Source organism: Phyllostomus hastatus, unplaced genomic scaffold (genome assembly GCF_019186645.2).
Source record: "Phyllostomus hastatus isolate PE091 unplaced genomic scaffold, TTU_PhHast_1.1 phas_scaffold_12, whole genome shotgun sequence".
In the NCBI taxonomy this organism is placed as follows: Eukaryota; Metazoa; Chordata; class Mammalia; order Chiroptera; family Phyllostomidae; genus Phyllostomus; species Phyllostomus hastatus.
In genome coordinates, this window is record NW_025334007.1 from 15,068,700 (window position 1) to 15,085,570 (window position 16,871).

A 16,871-nucleotide genomic window follows, 5' to 3' on the forward strand; every position below is an offset into this window, starting at 1 on the left:
ATCCTTTTCTGTAAATGGTCAGATAATAAACATTGGGTTGGCCAAAAAGTCCATTACATTTTTTCCATATGATGGCACTAATAGTGTTTAGTTGTCTTTAACTTCACTTGAAACCATTTTGTTAGATTGTATTGACAGCTCTCATATCAGTGTGCATTTAAACAAACTTATCAAAATTGGTAAATTTTTGTGCAGCCATTTTAGTATTGAAGATGGAAGAAGATGTGCAACATTTTTGGCATATTATGCTCTATTATACCAAGAAAGGTAAAAGGGCAATAAAAACACACAAAAAAAGATTTGTGCAGTGTATGGAGAAGGTGCTGTGACTGATCGAACCTGTCAAAGGTGGTTTGCGAAGTTTCTTGGTACTATTGGCATTTTGGCCAAATAACGCTACTGTGGGGCTGTCTTATGCACTGGAAGATGTTTAGCAGCACCCCTGGCCTCTGTCCACTAGAAGCCAATAGTGAGAGATAGCTGACATACTCAAAACATCCAAATGAATAAAATTATTGGTGAAAATGAAAAAAATGTATCTTTTATTTTATGGAAAAAACATAATGGAGTTTTTGGCCAACCCAATAGTTTAGGCTTTGCAACTACTTAGCTCTACTGTCATGGCATGAAAATAGCCCTAGAAAACACAAAAATAGATGGGTGTGGCTGTGCTCTAATAAAGCCTTATTTATCAAAACAGGTGGTCAGCCGCAGGCCATAGTTTCCTGACTCCAGTATTGAGTGAATCTTACAAATAAATATATGTAAGTTTCCTAGCACAGGATCTTACATACAGTAGACATTACATATATAGTAGCTATTCTTATCATTGATTTCAAAAGAGAAAGGAGAAAAACCAAGTTGGAAAAGCAGGTCATGTTGGGGTATGTGAAGGAGATTGAGTTTATTCTTAAGCAGTGGGGAGTCCAAAGGGTATTTATCAGGGAGATGACATGGTCAGAGTGGCAGGAAAATTAATTTGGGGAACTACTGAAATATCACCCCCTACATTCACCTGAATGAAATTGTTCTTGCCAAATTGAGAAGGACCACTACCTAACTGCAAAATGCAGTCCTTATTTCACTGGGCCACAGCAGCATTAGATAACATTTACAAGTTGTCTTTGAAATGCTATTTTTCATTGGCCTCTGTGTTGTCATCCTCTTCTGGACTTCTTTGACTTCTCTCTCCATCTCCTCTGAACCAATTTTGTCTCCCACTCTGTACATACTGGGACCTCCTAGAGCTTTGTCTTTGGCCCTCTTTTTTTTTGCCATTCTACCTATACCTGCTTCCTGGACCACCACATCCACCTCCTGACTTACAGGCTAATGATTACCAACTGTCAATTTCCAGCCCCTGCTCCTACTACTTCTCTGTTCTGTCTATACCAAACTGCTCAGTGTCCTGAACAGAACATTCCTTTCTTAAGTCTTTCTCACTGAGCACCTCCAGGAATGTAAACCTCTTGCCCTTCCCTGCCCTCTACCTTGCAAATTTCTGCATGCTGTTCAAGGTCCAGATTGCTCATTGCATCCTCAGTTATGCCCTTCTTGGTGCTTCTAGGAGACTGTGCCTACACTCACTAGTTTTTATACCCAAAACCATGCCTACTAATCATTTACAGAGTACTTGTCTCATAGTTTTTGTAGTAGAGGTCTCTATTTATGTTTCTTTCTCTTAGTCTGTGAGAAGAAGAAAAGGATTCAACTATGCCCATCACTTTATATTGAGCACCTAGTATAGTTTCTAAGATCTAAAAGGTAGGTCCTCATGAGTCACTGGTGAGTGAATCTTGGAAAGATGATTCATGCTACCAAAATCCCATACAACTCTACTGTGATTATTAAATGAAATTCATTGAAATTCATTTTAATCTTGTCCATTTATGTGTAGGATCAAGATGTGCACAAAGGTGACAATGGACGACTTCCTGACAGCTCATCATGAGATGGGACACATCCAGTATGACATGGCATATGCTGACCAACCCTTCCTACTAAGAAATGGAGCAAATGAAGGGTTCCATGAGGCTGTTGGGGAAATCATGTCACTTTCTGCAGCTACACCTAAACATTTGAAAGTTCTGGGTCTTCTGCCACCTGATTTTCAGGAAGACAATGGTACAGAAATTTTTTTTTCATGGCTTGTTTTGGAGATTCTTTAGTCTGATGTGGGCAAAGGTGTTTATTATCATGCAAAGGATATATTTGATTTTTGCCACATAAAGGTATTTATGGGTAACTGGGAATTGCTACTACTTAAAAAATTAAGTATTTATCATAGCCTGCCAATTTGTAGTTTTGCATCTTTGTAAAGGACATGAGAGTTAACTGAGTGAATAATGTTGGCACTCTGAGAAACATCTAATGGTCTATTCTTAAAATGATGTGTAAACAGGTCCACAGAAGTGAAATGGCTTATCCAAGGTTACCTAGCTAATTAGTGTCAGAATTCTAACCAGATCCCTCTGGTTCTAGGTAAAAACTTCCCAAAATATTAGAGGAAACAGATTCTAAAAACCATTTTGCAGAAGAAGCAAAATGGAGACAAGAGAGGGAAAGTAACCAGCCCAAGATCAAATAGCAATGTGGTCAAACCAGAAACAGGGCCTTAATTTAAAGCTTTTCCCATAACATTATGCAAAATAAAGCGTAACTTGAAATTCGGGGATTCTAAAAAACAGGTGGTAAAATATCAAGATTGGGAGGGACTGAAACAGTTTGTTCATCAGCAGAAGCATGAATTCGCCCTCATAACATTTCCTCAGGTCCGTGCTATTTCTCAACATCTGTGCCTGAGGTAGCCTGTTTCTCTTTGGATGGCTTAGACTTGATAGAACACAGCAAATGTTCACAAGGTCTAGATTCTTCAATGAGGATACCATGCTTGTGATTCTTCCTTGTAAAAAGACACTAAGAGCTAAATATGTTCTTCTCTTTTGAGTATTTCTGTCCCCTTGTTTTAGTTATGTGGGACATAAACATCAGCTCCGCTGGCTGGAAGTTTTGGTCAATGAGGTCAGGGTCATGAGCTCAGTTCTTGTGTGGGTAATTCACTTTGCCTTGATTTCTGACTGCAAACTTTACTGATCTCATGAGAGCCTGGGAGTAGGTCAATGTAAAGCTATCATCATGTCTGAGAAAGTTACTGTAAGCAGACCCAGTGGGTAATAGACAAGCAGCCACACCTTCCCATGAAGGGAGAGACAAAGAGAAGGGGGTTCACAATAAGTACACCTGTTTATTAATTAAACATATCATTCTCAAGTCAATTAATAGACAATTATTAGTTTTATCATTTTTTAAAAAATATTCCTTGACAGCAGGAAAAGATGGTCGAATCACAGAGTCTGTACTAAACATGGTTGGTGAAACCACTGGTTTGAAAAATTTCTTTTCTTGGCTGTGTCCCTGATTAGTATATGATGTTAAATAAATTCCTTTGTCCTATCTCTCCATCCTTCCCTCTTTCTCTCCCTTTCTTCTTCCATAAATAGTTACTAAGCACATACTATGTGCAAGGCATATTTCTTGACACTAGAGATAGAATGGTATGTCAAGTAGAGAATATCCCTCTGCTTACATTTCAGTGAGCTTCATTTGCACACTGGAGTGGGTTCTACTGTATGTTCACATCACTGATAAAGGATACATGAAATACCATCATTTCTTAAAGCACTTTAAGCTCACATAAGGAAGATGTCAGTACATTTAAAGTACACTGTACTTCCAACTATCCAGTAAATGGTTTCTTCTTCTAGGGAAGTTCTTTCTGATTGATTGTTTATTTGTTTGCTTGTTTTCCTGTGTGGTTTTCTGGCTTTTGGGCACACCTGTTTATTATTTGTTTATTTAACAAAGACACAGAGGGCATCATGTGGTAGACACCAGGCAAGGTATACAGTCTTGAATGGAATATTACCAGTCACTGCCTTCATGGAACTTAACAAAAGTGAACAGTATGACTGTGAAAATCAATAAAACAGCTTTAATAAGTTGTGATAAGAGATATCCAAAGAAGACAATTGAAACTAATTTAAAAATGAGTATTGGGGGTTACTTGTGGACCTATTTTATCTGTTCTTTCCAAGGCTTCACTTTACTCCAAACCCCTTAGTTGAGATGAATATATACATATTATTATGTCAACTGTCAGTATTTCTCATGTAACCATTCTTATAGTAAGTATATCTTGAGGAATATTTTGGGGTTGGGAAATTATCCAACACAGAACATCTGTCATCCTCATCTTAATATTTATCCTTTTCCTTTTCCTTTCAGAAACAGATATAAACTTCCTACTCAAACAAGCACTTAATATTGTTGGAACTCTACCGTTCACCTACATGTTAGAAAAGTGGAGGTGGATGGTCTTTAAGGGTGAAATTCCCAAAGAGCAGTGGATGAAAAAGTGGTGGGAGATGAAGTAAGTCAACGAATGTGCAATCAATAAAACATTTTCTCATGAGTTTGCTGTTTACTTGAAAGGGATTTACTAGTAACTTGCTTGATAACATGTCTTTTAAGAGCTGCTTTTCTCTCCCTGTCTCACTTCCTCACTCCTTTACCAATGTTTCCTGGGGTCATTTCCCAGGACCTTGTCTCAGAGTTTGCTTCTGTGATAACCCAGTCTAAGACAACTAGGATTGGGGTTCTCAGAAAATTCGTTATAGTAAGAATAACTCGGATTTCAACAGTTGTCTTGAAATCTGCTGAGGTGGGGCTAAGTATGTGAAAATGAGAGAGAAGTGGGTTCAGGCTACGGGAATGCCATCACCAGACACAGCACCCACCACTACCACCACCACCACCACCAGCACCACAAGACATTATGTGCTTCCATTTTTGTAAGACTTTATTTGGGTGTCCTCTCCTCAGATAACATGTTTTTGGTTCTGCCCTCACCCAAGCATGGTCAGGTGACACAACCTCTCAAACTCCTTTTTGAGTGTTTGGTCCCCATTAAAATGTGATATTATTTAGGAAGTGATCAATTAATTCATTCTATTTACTCTTGTAAACAAAAATATATTGATTCTACATTTTGGGCAAAGCCCTGAGGATCTAATGCTTATCATTTCAGTTGTTGTCTTTTACTTCAAAGAACTTTAATCTATGGAGGGATGTGGAAAATAAAACCACTGCCACCTACTGTATTGTGATATAGGAGGAAATGGGGATCCATGAACAGCCAAGGGGAGATCCAAGGCCAAATCCGATGGATCAGATGAGGAAAGACATCCAAGTTGAGCTCTGAGAAAGGTGTGGGAGTTAACCAGGTGTATGTAGAGGGGAACAGAGAGAATTTCAAGCTAGAGAGAGCCTGGGACATTTGGGTAACAGATAATGATCCCTTTCAGTAGTTTCAGCAATACGTTATTTGTCACTGTTTTCTAAGTGCCTTGGACAGTACCTGACACATGTGGATATGAAATAAATGGGTTTCAGATGACAGATTACAAAAGAATACAGTAAAGAAGGAAGGGCAGGAGGAAGGAAGGAAAGAAGGAAGGAAGGGAAGTCTTTTTCCTCACCATCTATTAGATGCCTGTCATTTTTTTTTGTTTTTCTTATTTTTCCTTTTTGTAGTGAAGACCTACCTATGTAACATTCAGCCCCATATCCATAAGTTTAAGTCTGTGCCACTTTTTTTTTGCCAGTGTTGCATTTGTTGACATAACTACTGCTTGGGATTTCTAGTGTCTGAATATTACTAAAATTGTGTCTATAATGATCCCACACTCAGATAGTAAAAATGTATTCAGTTTAAACAATGCCAAATGCATGATTGCCTTACCCCTTTTTTCTAAATGAATCATTTTTGATCCCTTTTAGTTTATTTCTAAAGGTACATGGAATCAGACCCTTAAGATGGTTCAGTAATGCATTAATTATTCTATTCATTCAACAAATACACAGGACGTTTTTCCTTAGCATTATACACCGTGTTTGACACTGGAACTGTAGAAATGACCAAGACACAGCCCTGCCCTCCAGGAGCTTGTTTCCAAGGGAAGGAGGACATGCACATGAAAAATTATAAAATGGAGAGAGAAATGACAAAGAAGGTGCAGCTAGAGAAGGCCAAGGGAGCTGGGGAGGTTCACTGTGCTGGCAGGTGGGTGGGAACAGGGGCAGGCCTCACAGAAGGATACATTTGAGCTAGCCTTGAAGAAAAAGTAAGATTTCAATTTTACAAAATTCTGTCTGCCAGGTGCACATATACTGTGGTGCCAGAGAGGAATTATTAGGATTGTCACTGTGTGTTTTTGGGCATGCGGTGCACGTTATTGAATCCTTGCTTTGAAGACACAGTTATTTTCCAAAGGTATACTGTGGCTGAATTTAAAGAGGAAGAGTTAAACACATAATGAGCTGTAGTCTATAATTTTGGGCACTGTTTCTATTTCACCTAATGACCAATTCTAGTACCATTGGCTGATGAAATGGCGCTAACTACATCCAACTCTCCCTTCTCATGGTGAGTGACCCACAGCTAACATATCTTCTTTTCTCCCCAAAGGCGAGAAATAGTTGGTGTGGTGGAACCTGTGCCCCGTAATGAAACATACTGTGATCCTGCGGCTCTGTTCCACGTTGCTAATGATTACTCATTCATCCGGTAAACTACAGTTTCTTCTCACCGTTTAACTTGTAGGGTTTGTGGACCGCTGTGCTAATGGTAGAGAAATAGGGGTCTATGAAGCAATGGCTATAATTTCTCCTTCTATCTCTACCCACCTTCCCCCCTAAAATCTCAAAAGAGATGATCAATTTCTATTGAATTTAACTCAACAGAATTTATTGTGTTAAATAAAACTGTGTGGGATCATTTCTCTACCATCAGGGAATTTATAGTATCCTTGGGAGAAAACAAGCAAGTGTTTTTGTTTGTCTTCTTGTTATTGGTAGAGTTCAGAATGACTGGAATAGGAAGAGCATTTTTAACGTGAAGTGCAAAAACCTATGCTCTTCACCTATTTGCCCCAGATGTTGAATTTGCTGAGCCTCAGTTTTTTTGTTTGTACAGAGGAAATAATGTTATTCACCTGCTGTAAGGATTGATTAGTATCATTTATATGAAAGGGCTATAAATCTGTGAATCACAATACAAATGTGAGCTAGCATTAAAAAAATAATACTGCATTTTTATCAGCTGATACAGAAATGCAAGTAGGTTAGGATGAGTCTGTAAGGATTCCTGTTTAGGTCTTTCTGGAGAAAGAGGTTTGATGAGTGTGTCTTTGATTACTAGGGTCTCAGAATTGAAATATATGCCCCAATCCATGACTCTACTATAGTAACTAAACATGGGTTTGCTTCTTTTGTTTCTTTGTCTCTTTTACAGTTATTACACAAGGACCATTTTTCAATTCCAGTTTCAAGAAGCCCTTTGTCGAATAGCTCAACATGAAGGTCCCCTGCATAAATGTGACATCTCAAATTCCACTGCAGCTGGGCAGAAGCTGCTGTAAGAAATGCTTCAAAATGTTGCACCTCTACTACTACCCCAAATTATTCATTTCCATGCTTAGCTTCAAATTTGATTTCTTTTGTAAAAGATTTTATTTATTTATTTTTAGAGCGAGGAGAAGGGAGGGAGAAAGAGGGGGAGAGAAACATCAATGTGTGGTTGCCTCTAGCACACCCCCTACTGGGGACATGGTCCGCAACCCAGGCATGTGCCCTGACGGGGAATTGAACAGGTGACGGTTTGGTTCTCAGGCCTGCACTCAATCCACTGAGATATACTATCCAGGAGATTTCTTTTTCTAAAAAGAAAAATTTTGGCCCCCAAATGTCCTAACCACTAATTACATTTTTATTTTGTGGTCACACAGGAACCTAGACCATGTGGTGGCTGGACAGGCTACCTCCTTTCTTCATGTCATTATTATAGAGTTTTCTTTGTAGTACTTGGAAGGGAGAAGAGATCAAAGTATGACTTCTTCCGTTAACATGCATTAGTTTCTTATGTGCCAGGAGCAAACTTACCAAAGCCAAGGAGGAGAAACCATAGATCATACATGTAAATATTATGTACATCTGAAATCCCTGAAAGGGCCCTGAACCTACCCCTCTTTTTTCATGCAGCGAAATGCTGAAACTTGGCAAATCGGAACCCTGGACCCGTGCATTGGAAACTTTTGTAGGAAAAAAGCAAATGGATGTAAAACCACTGCTCAACTACTTTGAGCCTTTGTTTACCTGGCTGAAAGATCAGAATAGGAATTCTTTTGTGGGATGGCACAGCGTCTGGAGTCCGTGTGAGTTCACTGAGTTAGCACACTTCAAATCGCTCCCTTTTTGCTTCCCCTAGTCCTCTCTATCCCCAGTCTCACGGGGCTGAGACATAGCAGAGTTTGTTTGCACTCTGGGTAGACCCTGCTTCTGACTGCTATGATGGCGACCATCATTTTATTGGGGAGGAAACAATGTTGTTTGAATACCTACTATGTGCGGGGAAAACTACCCCCTCCTGATTTGTTAGCCTGATGTTTAAAATAGAAGAGTCTAACAGTTCCCAACCCGCTAGACTCAAATCCTGTTCTGAAAAGATGATAAAGCGTAACACTGATTTTTAGTGAAGAAATTATCAATATTTCTGTCATTATGTCTGCAAAGCCAAGAAATATACTATTTTATATCCTTTATTTTGTGGCTTTTGGTGACAAAGAGAGGTGGAAGGGTAGGCAGAAGTACATGTCTAAAACTAACCAAAAAAGAAATAACAATACAAACGAAGTGTTTAGAAGTATGAGAGTAACTGCCAGAAAGAAGAGTTCATTCAAGAAAGAAGATATACAACCCAGGAAGTAGTGGATTCAATGCAGAAAAGCAGCAAAGGGATGGGACTGAAAAGAATAGAGACATTGGAATAGTTGGTATCTTCTACCCACCTCCAGCTGTGCCTGAACCCAAGCCACTCCAGGATTTTCTGGGACTTTTGAGGTCTGCAGTCTCTGTGTACACAGTAGGCCATTGCATCCTGACCGTTGAGAAAGCAGTTACCACTCCTCCATTACTTCTCATTTTCCAAAAAGTGTATTTACACATTTTAAAAAATTCCTGTACTATCATTTAGCGGGGTCTTGGGATGGGAAGGAAATAAACACACATGGTCAAGCTGTCATTTGTAACAACAGCCTGTGATCTTTCTTTCATCAGACGCTGCTGCACAAAGCATCAAAGTGAGGATAAGCCTAAAGTCAGCTCTTGGAGGCAAAGCAGTGAGTATTCGGGACAGCGTGCCCTAGACTTTTCGGTGCCCTCCCTTAATTGGGACACAGCAAGCCCGTCCCAGCGAGGCCTAAAAGATGAAAGCCCACATGGTTCTCTTGGGAATTGAAAATCCCGGGTTTGGGCCTTTGCCTTTTGTTTGTTTTCAGTAGCACATTCCTTATCAGACGGGCTTTGTCTGCTTTTTCCTTGCTACCTGGAAGGCATTTTGAAGACCCATGAGAAAACATCCACATTTAAATACCAAATCCCCACCCTTACAATTCACTGTTAACACCATTGCTGGTATTTGAGGAGGTCGTGGTTATATTTTGATAGATTGTTTGTTTTTAGAAGTAATGTAGGGAGCTTTGCTTTGTTTTGTTTTAGTCAATTATCTATATCCTGGAAGCTGGTTAAAATGCAGAATCTTAAACCCCAGCCCAGGACCTGCCTAATCACAACCTGCATTTGAACAAACCCTCAGGTCATTTGTATACATGATGAGTACTGATTTACAACAGTTTCTTAAATCTGGCTGCACATTGGAGTCACATAGGGTGGTTTAAAAATATAATGCTTGAGTCCCACTCCCAGACATTCTGATTTTACTGCTCTGGAGTGTGCCATCAAGAGTTTCAAAGCTTTCCATGTGCATTTTGGGATACCAAAATGTTTTACAGACGATGCTATTACATATACCTGTTTGTGCATTACTTTAATCAGCTAGTGCTTTTTTCTCAGCACCTACTTCACGTCATTCAGTCTGAAGAAGTAGTGGCTTTGGTTGGGAAAGAGGAGAGTGTTGTCTCCTTTGACAGTGCTGCCTCCTCAGCGCTGTCTCCTCACTGCTGCCTCCCTGATGGGGATCAAAGGCCTGGGTAGGGGCACAGCCACCTGAAGGCTCTGCAGGATTAGAGGACAATCTGGGACTATTGGATAAGACAATCCGAAGTGTTACAGTAAATTGTTACTTGCACTGGATAAATCCAAAGGTTACATTTCTAGCCCCTTACTTTTCTTGGGAGGTTAAATATTATCCAAGACACCACAGTAGTTGTAGTGTAATTTTCATAAATAAGATATCTGAATACAAATAACACAGAAAAGTGAACACTGAAGAAATAAATAATAAAAATAGAGCTGCTGCACTTCCCAAACCCTAGAAGTTCAACTTCCTATTTTCTTAACAATCATTGAGTGTCTGTGGGATTATGTCTCTTTCTGTCGTTATTAGTTGTCCCTTAACCTAACGAATTTTAATTCCTTTAAAGTATCCAGCAGATCAGCTTCCTTTTCAATTATCTTCTTTTTTTTTTTTGCTTGACGTTTGTCCCCCGTGCTCTTTCCATGCAGCGAGGGATTGGTAAATAGTCTTCACAGGGTTTGAGCATCCTGAGGCCAGTTCACTGAGCAAAAGTCTCCTTTAATGAGACCAGAACCGTCCTTCTAGCACATCTACTACACACCAGGGTTAGGTCCGTTCAGCTCAAGCTATTCCATGGAAAAGTCCAGTTGTATCTTTTGAGAACTCAACCTTTATTTTAAAAAAAATATAGAAATAATAACCAGACTAGGCTAGGGTCATCAAGAAATCATCGGATATTGCCCAAGCCTGTGTCAACAGCTGCTAAGTCTTTGATTTCACCTGGTAGTTGTTGGGATTTCTTCGCTTTGTTTTGTTGTTTGTATTTTAGTTTTCTCTCTGACACCTATTTTGGTCAAACATAAGGAAAAGGCCTTAACAACAGAACATTGATTGCTCTGTCAAGAAAGAAAGAAAGAATCAGAATATTATTGGTAGCAAATTTAATAATGTTATTACTATTAAAGCAACTTTTTCCAGAACCCGAGTGACATCAAGCTGAAACTAATGATGTAGCAATTCTTTTGTGAAATCTTGTCTAATTGTTTTTCTTAAAGAGACAGTAGAGACGCAAGATTTGTGCCATTCATTAATCTCTACTGCCACCTACTGGAAGAAAGAGTGAATGCTTTTTTCCTTCTGTGTTAAGTTTTCACAGACTACACCAATACACAAACCATTTGTTTAGCACTGAAAAACAAGAACAAATAAATTACCTGGTTTACAAAGAATTTTTTCTTTTGAACCTCAAGTTTCTTTCTCTTTTACATTTACACAGATTTGAGAACTTACTATCAAAATAGTAAAAGCTCAGCATATTTGTCTGCAATATATGGACATGTGAACCAAAACCCACAACTTGTGTGGCTCCCATCTATAGACCTGTCTTCAGAGTGTTTATTTCTTGTTACAATAAACTAAAGTAAAAGAATCAGTGAACCCAGTGGCTCTTAAAGTGTGGTTGCCTGAACAGAACCATCAGTACTACTTGGGAACTCATTAGAGATGCGAATTCTTGCGTCTCATCACTTTCTGAATTAGAAACTGTGAGGGTGGGGCCCAATATGTGGTGGTTTAACAAGGCCTCCAGGTGATGCTGCTGGACACTCAAGGTGGAAGTCACTGACTTCATGAATAGCAAGAATCTTTGACATATTGGAAAATTTGAAAATAATGCTTGTGGGCTATCAAGGCTTGCCTGTATCCTATGATCCCCACTGAGCAGTGATTTTCCTGTTGAATTTGCAGTATGAATGGAACGACAATGAAATGTACTTCTTCCAGTCATCTATTGCATATGCCATGAGAGAGCATTTTTCAGATCTCAAAAAACAGATGATTCCTTTTAGGTGAGTTGATTTGCTATGTTTTCAGGTTACTCCGCCCAGTGGGTAGAGTTACTCTTATTGTTGGGTCCAAAAAGATATTATGCTTAACGTTTTATTCAAGTGAAATTAAGAAAACCTTCCTAATAACTTTTAAACTTCTTTGATATCCTGAAATGTGGGCCACTCTACTTAGGGATGACTGTGACTTATTTGACTTGTAGATTGCATGGGCATTGTTCTGATTAAATGTCCTCTCCTCTGCACCCCATCCCCTCCCCTTCCCTTTTCTTTTTTCCTCTTTCCTTCCCTCCCCTGAGTGCTCTAATCCACCCCTAACACTGAAATAAAAAGGCAGAGACCTCTCCTCATGGAGCTTGTACTGGTATTCTAATGAATATGTCGTGTGTGTGTGTGATAGACAATCAACAAAATATGTAAGTGAAATATAATAGAATTAGATGGTGATAAGTGCGAGGGAGAAAAATACAACAGGAAAGGGGCTGGGGAATGCTGAGTGTGTGCGTGTGTGTGTGTGTGTGTGAGTGTACAGAGTACAGTTTTAACTAAAATGGTCAGAAAAGATCTCATTAATATCTGAGCAAATATATGAAGCAGGAGAGAAAGCCTGTAATGCAGACACTGGGGGAAAATGTTTGAGTCAGGGAAACTAGCAGGTGGACAGATCCTGAGGAATGAATATCCTTCACCTGTGGAAGGGTCAGCAAGGAGGCCAGTGTGTCTGGAGCAGAGTGAGATAATAGAAGACAAGAAAGAGGTACTCTGGTTAGGGCGGTACTGGGACATGGGGGTTGGGAGGGAGAAGAAAGTTCATACGGGTCTCACAAGTCATTCTAAGGACTTGGGCTTTTGTTCTGAGTGAGAAGGCCTATGAGCTACATGATTGGCCTTAGATTTTATTAGACGCACTCTGGCAGCTGTGAGAGCACAGTCTCAACACTTTGTACCATAAACCCCACTCCTTATCCACGCCAGTGGGTATAACATGACAGTTCTGCGGAGTGGGGCAGGACTGCAGGATGCAGACACACCTCTGTCCATGTTACTAAGCCATTGCCGCCCACCATGTTGTTTATCACTGTCCTGACTCACCAGTGACTCCTTGCTGATTCTTCTGTTGCTGTTAGTTTGACATTTTTCTATTATTGAAAAAATGTGGTTTTTATATAGTGGCAGCACAAATAGTGCCACGATATGCTATCACAACTTATGTAGCCGAGTTCATTTGCTTTGGGCAGTGTTACGTTTTTATGGACAATTACATCCTTCCATTGTTTGCCCTGCCCCTTATGTCTCTACTTAATCCCCCCCCCCGCCCCCGGTGGCCCTCCACCAATCTCCTTTTTACCAGTGGAAGTCTTCATTCACTTCATTGTGTCCTCTGTGCTACAAAGGAAGATGTTTCTTTTGCTTCTCCACAGGGCAGAGGACGTGCAGGTGTATGATCTGAAACCAAGAGTCTCCTTCAACTTCTTTGTCACTTCACCTAATAATACATCGGACATCATTCCCAGAAGTGAAGTTGAAGAGGCCATCAGGTGATATTTTACTTTCAAACTGTAAGGTTGAGGGGCTTAACAAATGTAATATTGAGCACCTCTCACTGTGTACCAGGCACTGGTCTGAGTCATTTATATATGTTTCACCTTATCTTAAAAACTTGGCTTTTAATTCTGAAGGGATCTCATAGCAAGGGAATTGTTTTGATCTGGCCTCCTCAAGATTCAGGCTCTTTGACAAGGATTGGAGTGTAAGTAGTTTATTTAGGAGGCGATCTCAAGAAGCACTGATAGAGAAATGTGGACAGCAGACAGAGAATGGAAGGAAGATAATACATAACATACTATTGAGCAAGTTACCGTTGTGGGCAGCTAGAGTGGCATTTTGCTGGGGAATTCTAGAAGACATGTGTAGAATATGCACCTAGATTGTCCCAGTACAGCTGGGGTATTTATTTGCCATCTTTCACCAGTCATTGGTTGGAAACTGTTTACAGGTGACATGGATTCCCCAGCATTTCTGGCCTGCAAGCAGGGCACAATCCTGTGGCCTGAGAATGCTCCCAGGCAAAGGCAGCAGGTACTGGCTGAAGAAAGTCTGGCCAGCACTCATGGAAAATGGTTTAAATGCAGACAGGGCATGGACGGATATTACCATCATTTGCTATGGGGTCTTGGATGTAGGACTCATTTAACTAACCAAAGTCTGAAACAAAGCAGGCAAGCATAGGTTTCCTTAGACACTGGTTAGCCTCTACACAAGGAGAGGGACTTGCTGTGGGCAGTGTGCATTTAGAAGAGGCAGCTTGCCCAGTTTGCCTCGGCTGTTTCCCAAAACAGCAAAAGTGGAGAATGGGTAGATGACGATGGTTCCCCTTGTATTAAAAAGCTTAGGATACCCGGATGTGAGGAAGCTCAGTAGGTGGCCCTCTTGAGCTGCGAGCTAAGACCTGCTGGGCACTGTGTGTCTGTAAAATCGGGCTCTGGTGGGTGTGCACCCTACCCACACCCAGACACTCACTACTTTCAAATGCTTTGTCTCCTTTTGGGGAAAAGTCCCAGCTGAGATCATCATGAAAACACACAGCCCTCCTGAAAGCTGCAGGGAACCTCACACTTCCTGTTTCCAGAATGACTTGAAACACTTTCAGGCTAAGGTTGCTAAGGGTTAGATGACTAATTCTGCTTTGACCTCTTTCCTTCCCTGGGTGGGCTCTGACCTCTTGACCTCAAGGGTACTCAAGGGTAGGAGGATGGGATACCAGACATTTTGGTTTTTGATCCGGAATAGTCTCCATTTCACTATCTTTTTGTTTTGTTTAAAAAATAATCTTCATCCATTTTTACCCATAAAATTCAACCATGCCCCATCCCAGTGCTGGAGAAATTGGCAAAGGCCCCTTTCCTGTGTTTCTTTCTCCCCAGTGCTGCTTCCAAATGTCAACACCTTTTATTTGGAAAATACAACTGGGTCCAGGACCCACTTCCTTTGTGGAAGAGGTGCATTCGATTGTTCTTTTCTATTATTTGATATAAAGTCATTGTAGACCTGCTCTGACACAAGGGAAGTTCTTGCCAAATATGGTAACTTTGCCATTGCAACAAAATCATCACAAGTGAACAAATGCTATCCATTTGTATGTTTCTACACTTCCAACCAGTTATCCAATGAAACTGTTGCCAAACCTAACCCAGGTTGCAAGATATTAAAGGTGCATCACTATTAAAGCATATCTTTCCTTGAACCTGGTGATATACTTTGATTATTTATTTATTTATTTTTAGAGCGAGGGGCAGGGAGGGAGAAAGAGAGGGAGAGAAACATTAATGTGTGGCTGCCTCTCGTGCGCCCCCTACTGGGGACCGGGCTGCTGACCAGGCATGTGCCCTGACTGGGAATCGAATCGTCTGCTGTTTGGTTTGCAGGCCAGTGCTTAATCCACTGAGCCACACAAGCCAGGACTGGTGATCTACTTCAATTTCATTGCCATTTAATGTGTACATTCTTAGGGTAAGCCTTATCAAATTCTTTCAGAAGCAGCAATATAAGGAGTAAATAATTACACCCCATTGTATTTTGCCCAAGTGTCCCTTTTGCCTAAGTGTTCTGCTTTTGTGAATAGGAAGTCCCGGAGCCGCATCAATGATGCTTTTCGCCTGGATGACAACAGCCTGGAGTTCCTGGGTATTCAGCCTACACTGGAACCCCCTTACCAGCCAGCTGTCACCATATGGCTGATTGTTTTCGGGGTTGTGATGGGAGTGGTAGTGGTTGGTATTGTCGTGCTCATCTTCACTGGGATCAGAGACCGAAGGAAGTAAGTGACCTTTCCTAGACTTACCTATCCTAAAACAAAAGTTTAGGGAAAACCAACTGGAAATTTTGCAGTAAGTGGTAGTTGTATAAGACAATGAGCACATTTTCTCAGTGCTTTGCCTTCCTGGCAAGTCCTACCACACTATAGAGGCCCAGCCTGGGGTTTACCAGCATGCCCTGGTAAACTGCATCCTGGCCACAGCATCATTTCCCTACTGCTAGCAGGTGTTATAAACTGGGCTGGCTCGGGGGGCTGTCATTACTGATGAGTTCTCCTGGGTCTAGACAGGGCCCTAGAGACTGCATGGGTAACGTGTTTGGAGTGTGAAACATTTAAGAGTGAGCTCTGACGTTTGCTTCAAACTGCTACTCTTTAATTATCTTCATTCTTCCTTGGGTAGTGCAGACTTACTATCATCTCCCTAGTTCCTGGGTCAAGTACCCTCTAATTTGTTCTCGAGTTGAAGATCCAAGTTCAGTGATTTTAATCACTGGAAACATGGTTTATAATCTTGTTCTGTCACTACATTTTTTTCACCAGGTCTTGACAAATCATTTACTTGCATTGGGCTTATGTAATAGTATGTTATAGCACCTAAAGAACTCTATGCACACTTAGGTTGTTTACATATGTTCTTGATGGAATTTTTGCATGTACTAAAAAACTCTAGTTTTTTAGTTCCTCCAAAGTAGCTTCATTTTAAAAACTAGGTATTGAATAGAATGCATCCATATGGTTAAAAATTTTAAAGCACAAAAGGATATGTAGAGTTTCTCTGTCACTCTTTGCCTCCAAGTTTCCTTCATAAACCCAACCAGTTGCAATTTCCTGTAGACCTGTTGAATCAGAATCTTCATTTTGTTAATCACCCCTCAGGTGATTTGCATGCACATTGCAGTTTGCGAAGCACTCTTCTACATACTTAAAATTTGCCCATGAGATACTGTCCCAAAGGTAACTCATTAAATACATTATTTGGGGACATCTCCTTCATGCTACATACTATGTTAATGGAAGGTACATATGAAAATAAGACTGGCTACCCTGCTCAGGACTTTCATACATTAATGTTTTCAGCAAACCTGTGATGTAACTGTATACTTATCTTCATGTATATGTA

The 16,871-nt window shown here is 40.4% G+C and overlaps 1 protein-coding gene across 1 annotated transcript in view; it reads left to right on the top strand.

Annotated features, from left to right (window-relative positions):
- Positions 1-16,871, top strand: part of ACE2 (angiotensin converting enzyme 2) — a 43,542-nt gene that overhangs the window by 25,128 nt on the left and 1,543 nt on the right. The window contains exons 10-18 of the mRNA XM_045855921.1: positions 1,898-2,124; positions 4,285-4,429; positions 6,527-6,625; positions 7,352-7,474; positions 8,098-8,270; positions 9,172-9,233; positions 11,837-11,937; positions 13,356-13,472; positions 15,557-15,751. Of these exons, the coding sequence (XP_045711877.1) occupies positions 1,898-2,124; positions 4,285-4,429; positions 6,527-6,625; positions 7,352-7,474; positions 8,098-8,270; positions 9,172-9,233; positions 11,837-11,937; positions 13,356-13,472; positions 15,557-15,751 (1,242 nt within the window). The remainder of the gene's footprint in view (positions 1-1,897; positions 2,125-4,284; positions 4,430-6,526; positions 6,626-7,351; positions 7,475-8,097; positions 8,271-9,171; positions 9,234-11,836; positions 11,938-13,355; positions 13,473-15,556; positions 15,752-16,871) is intronic.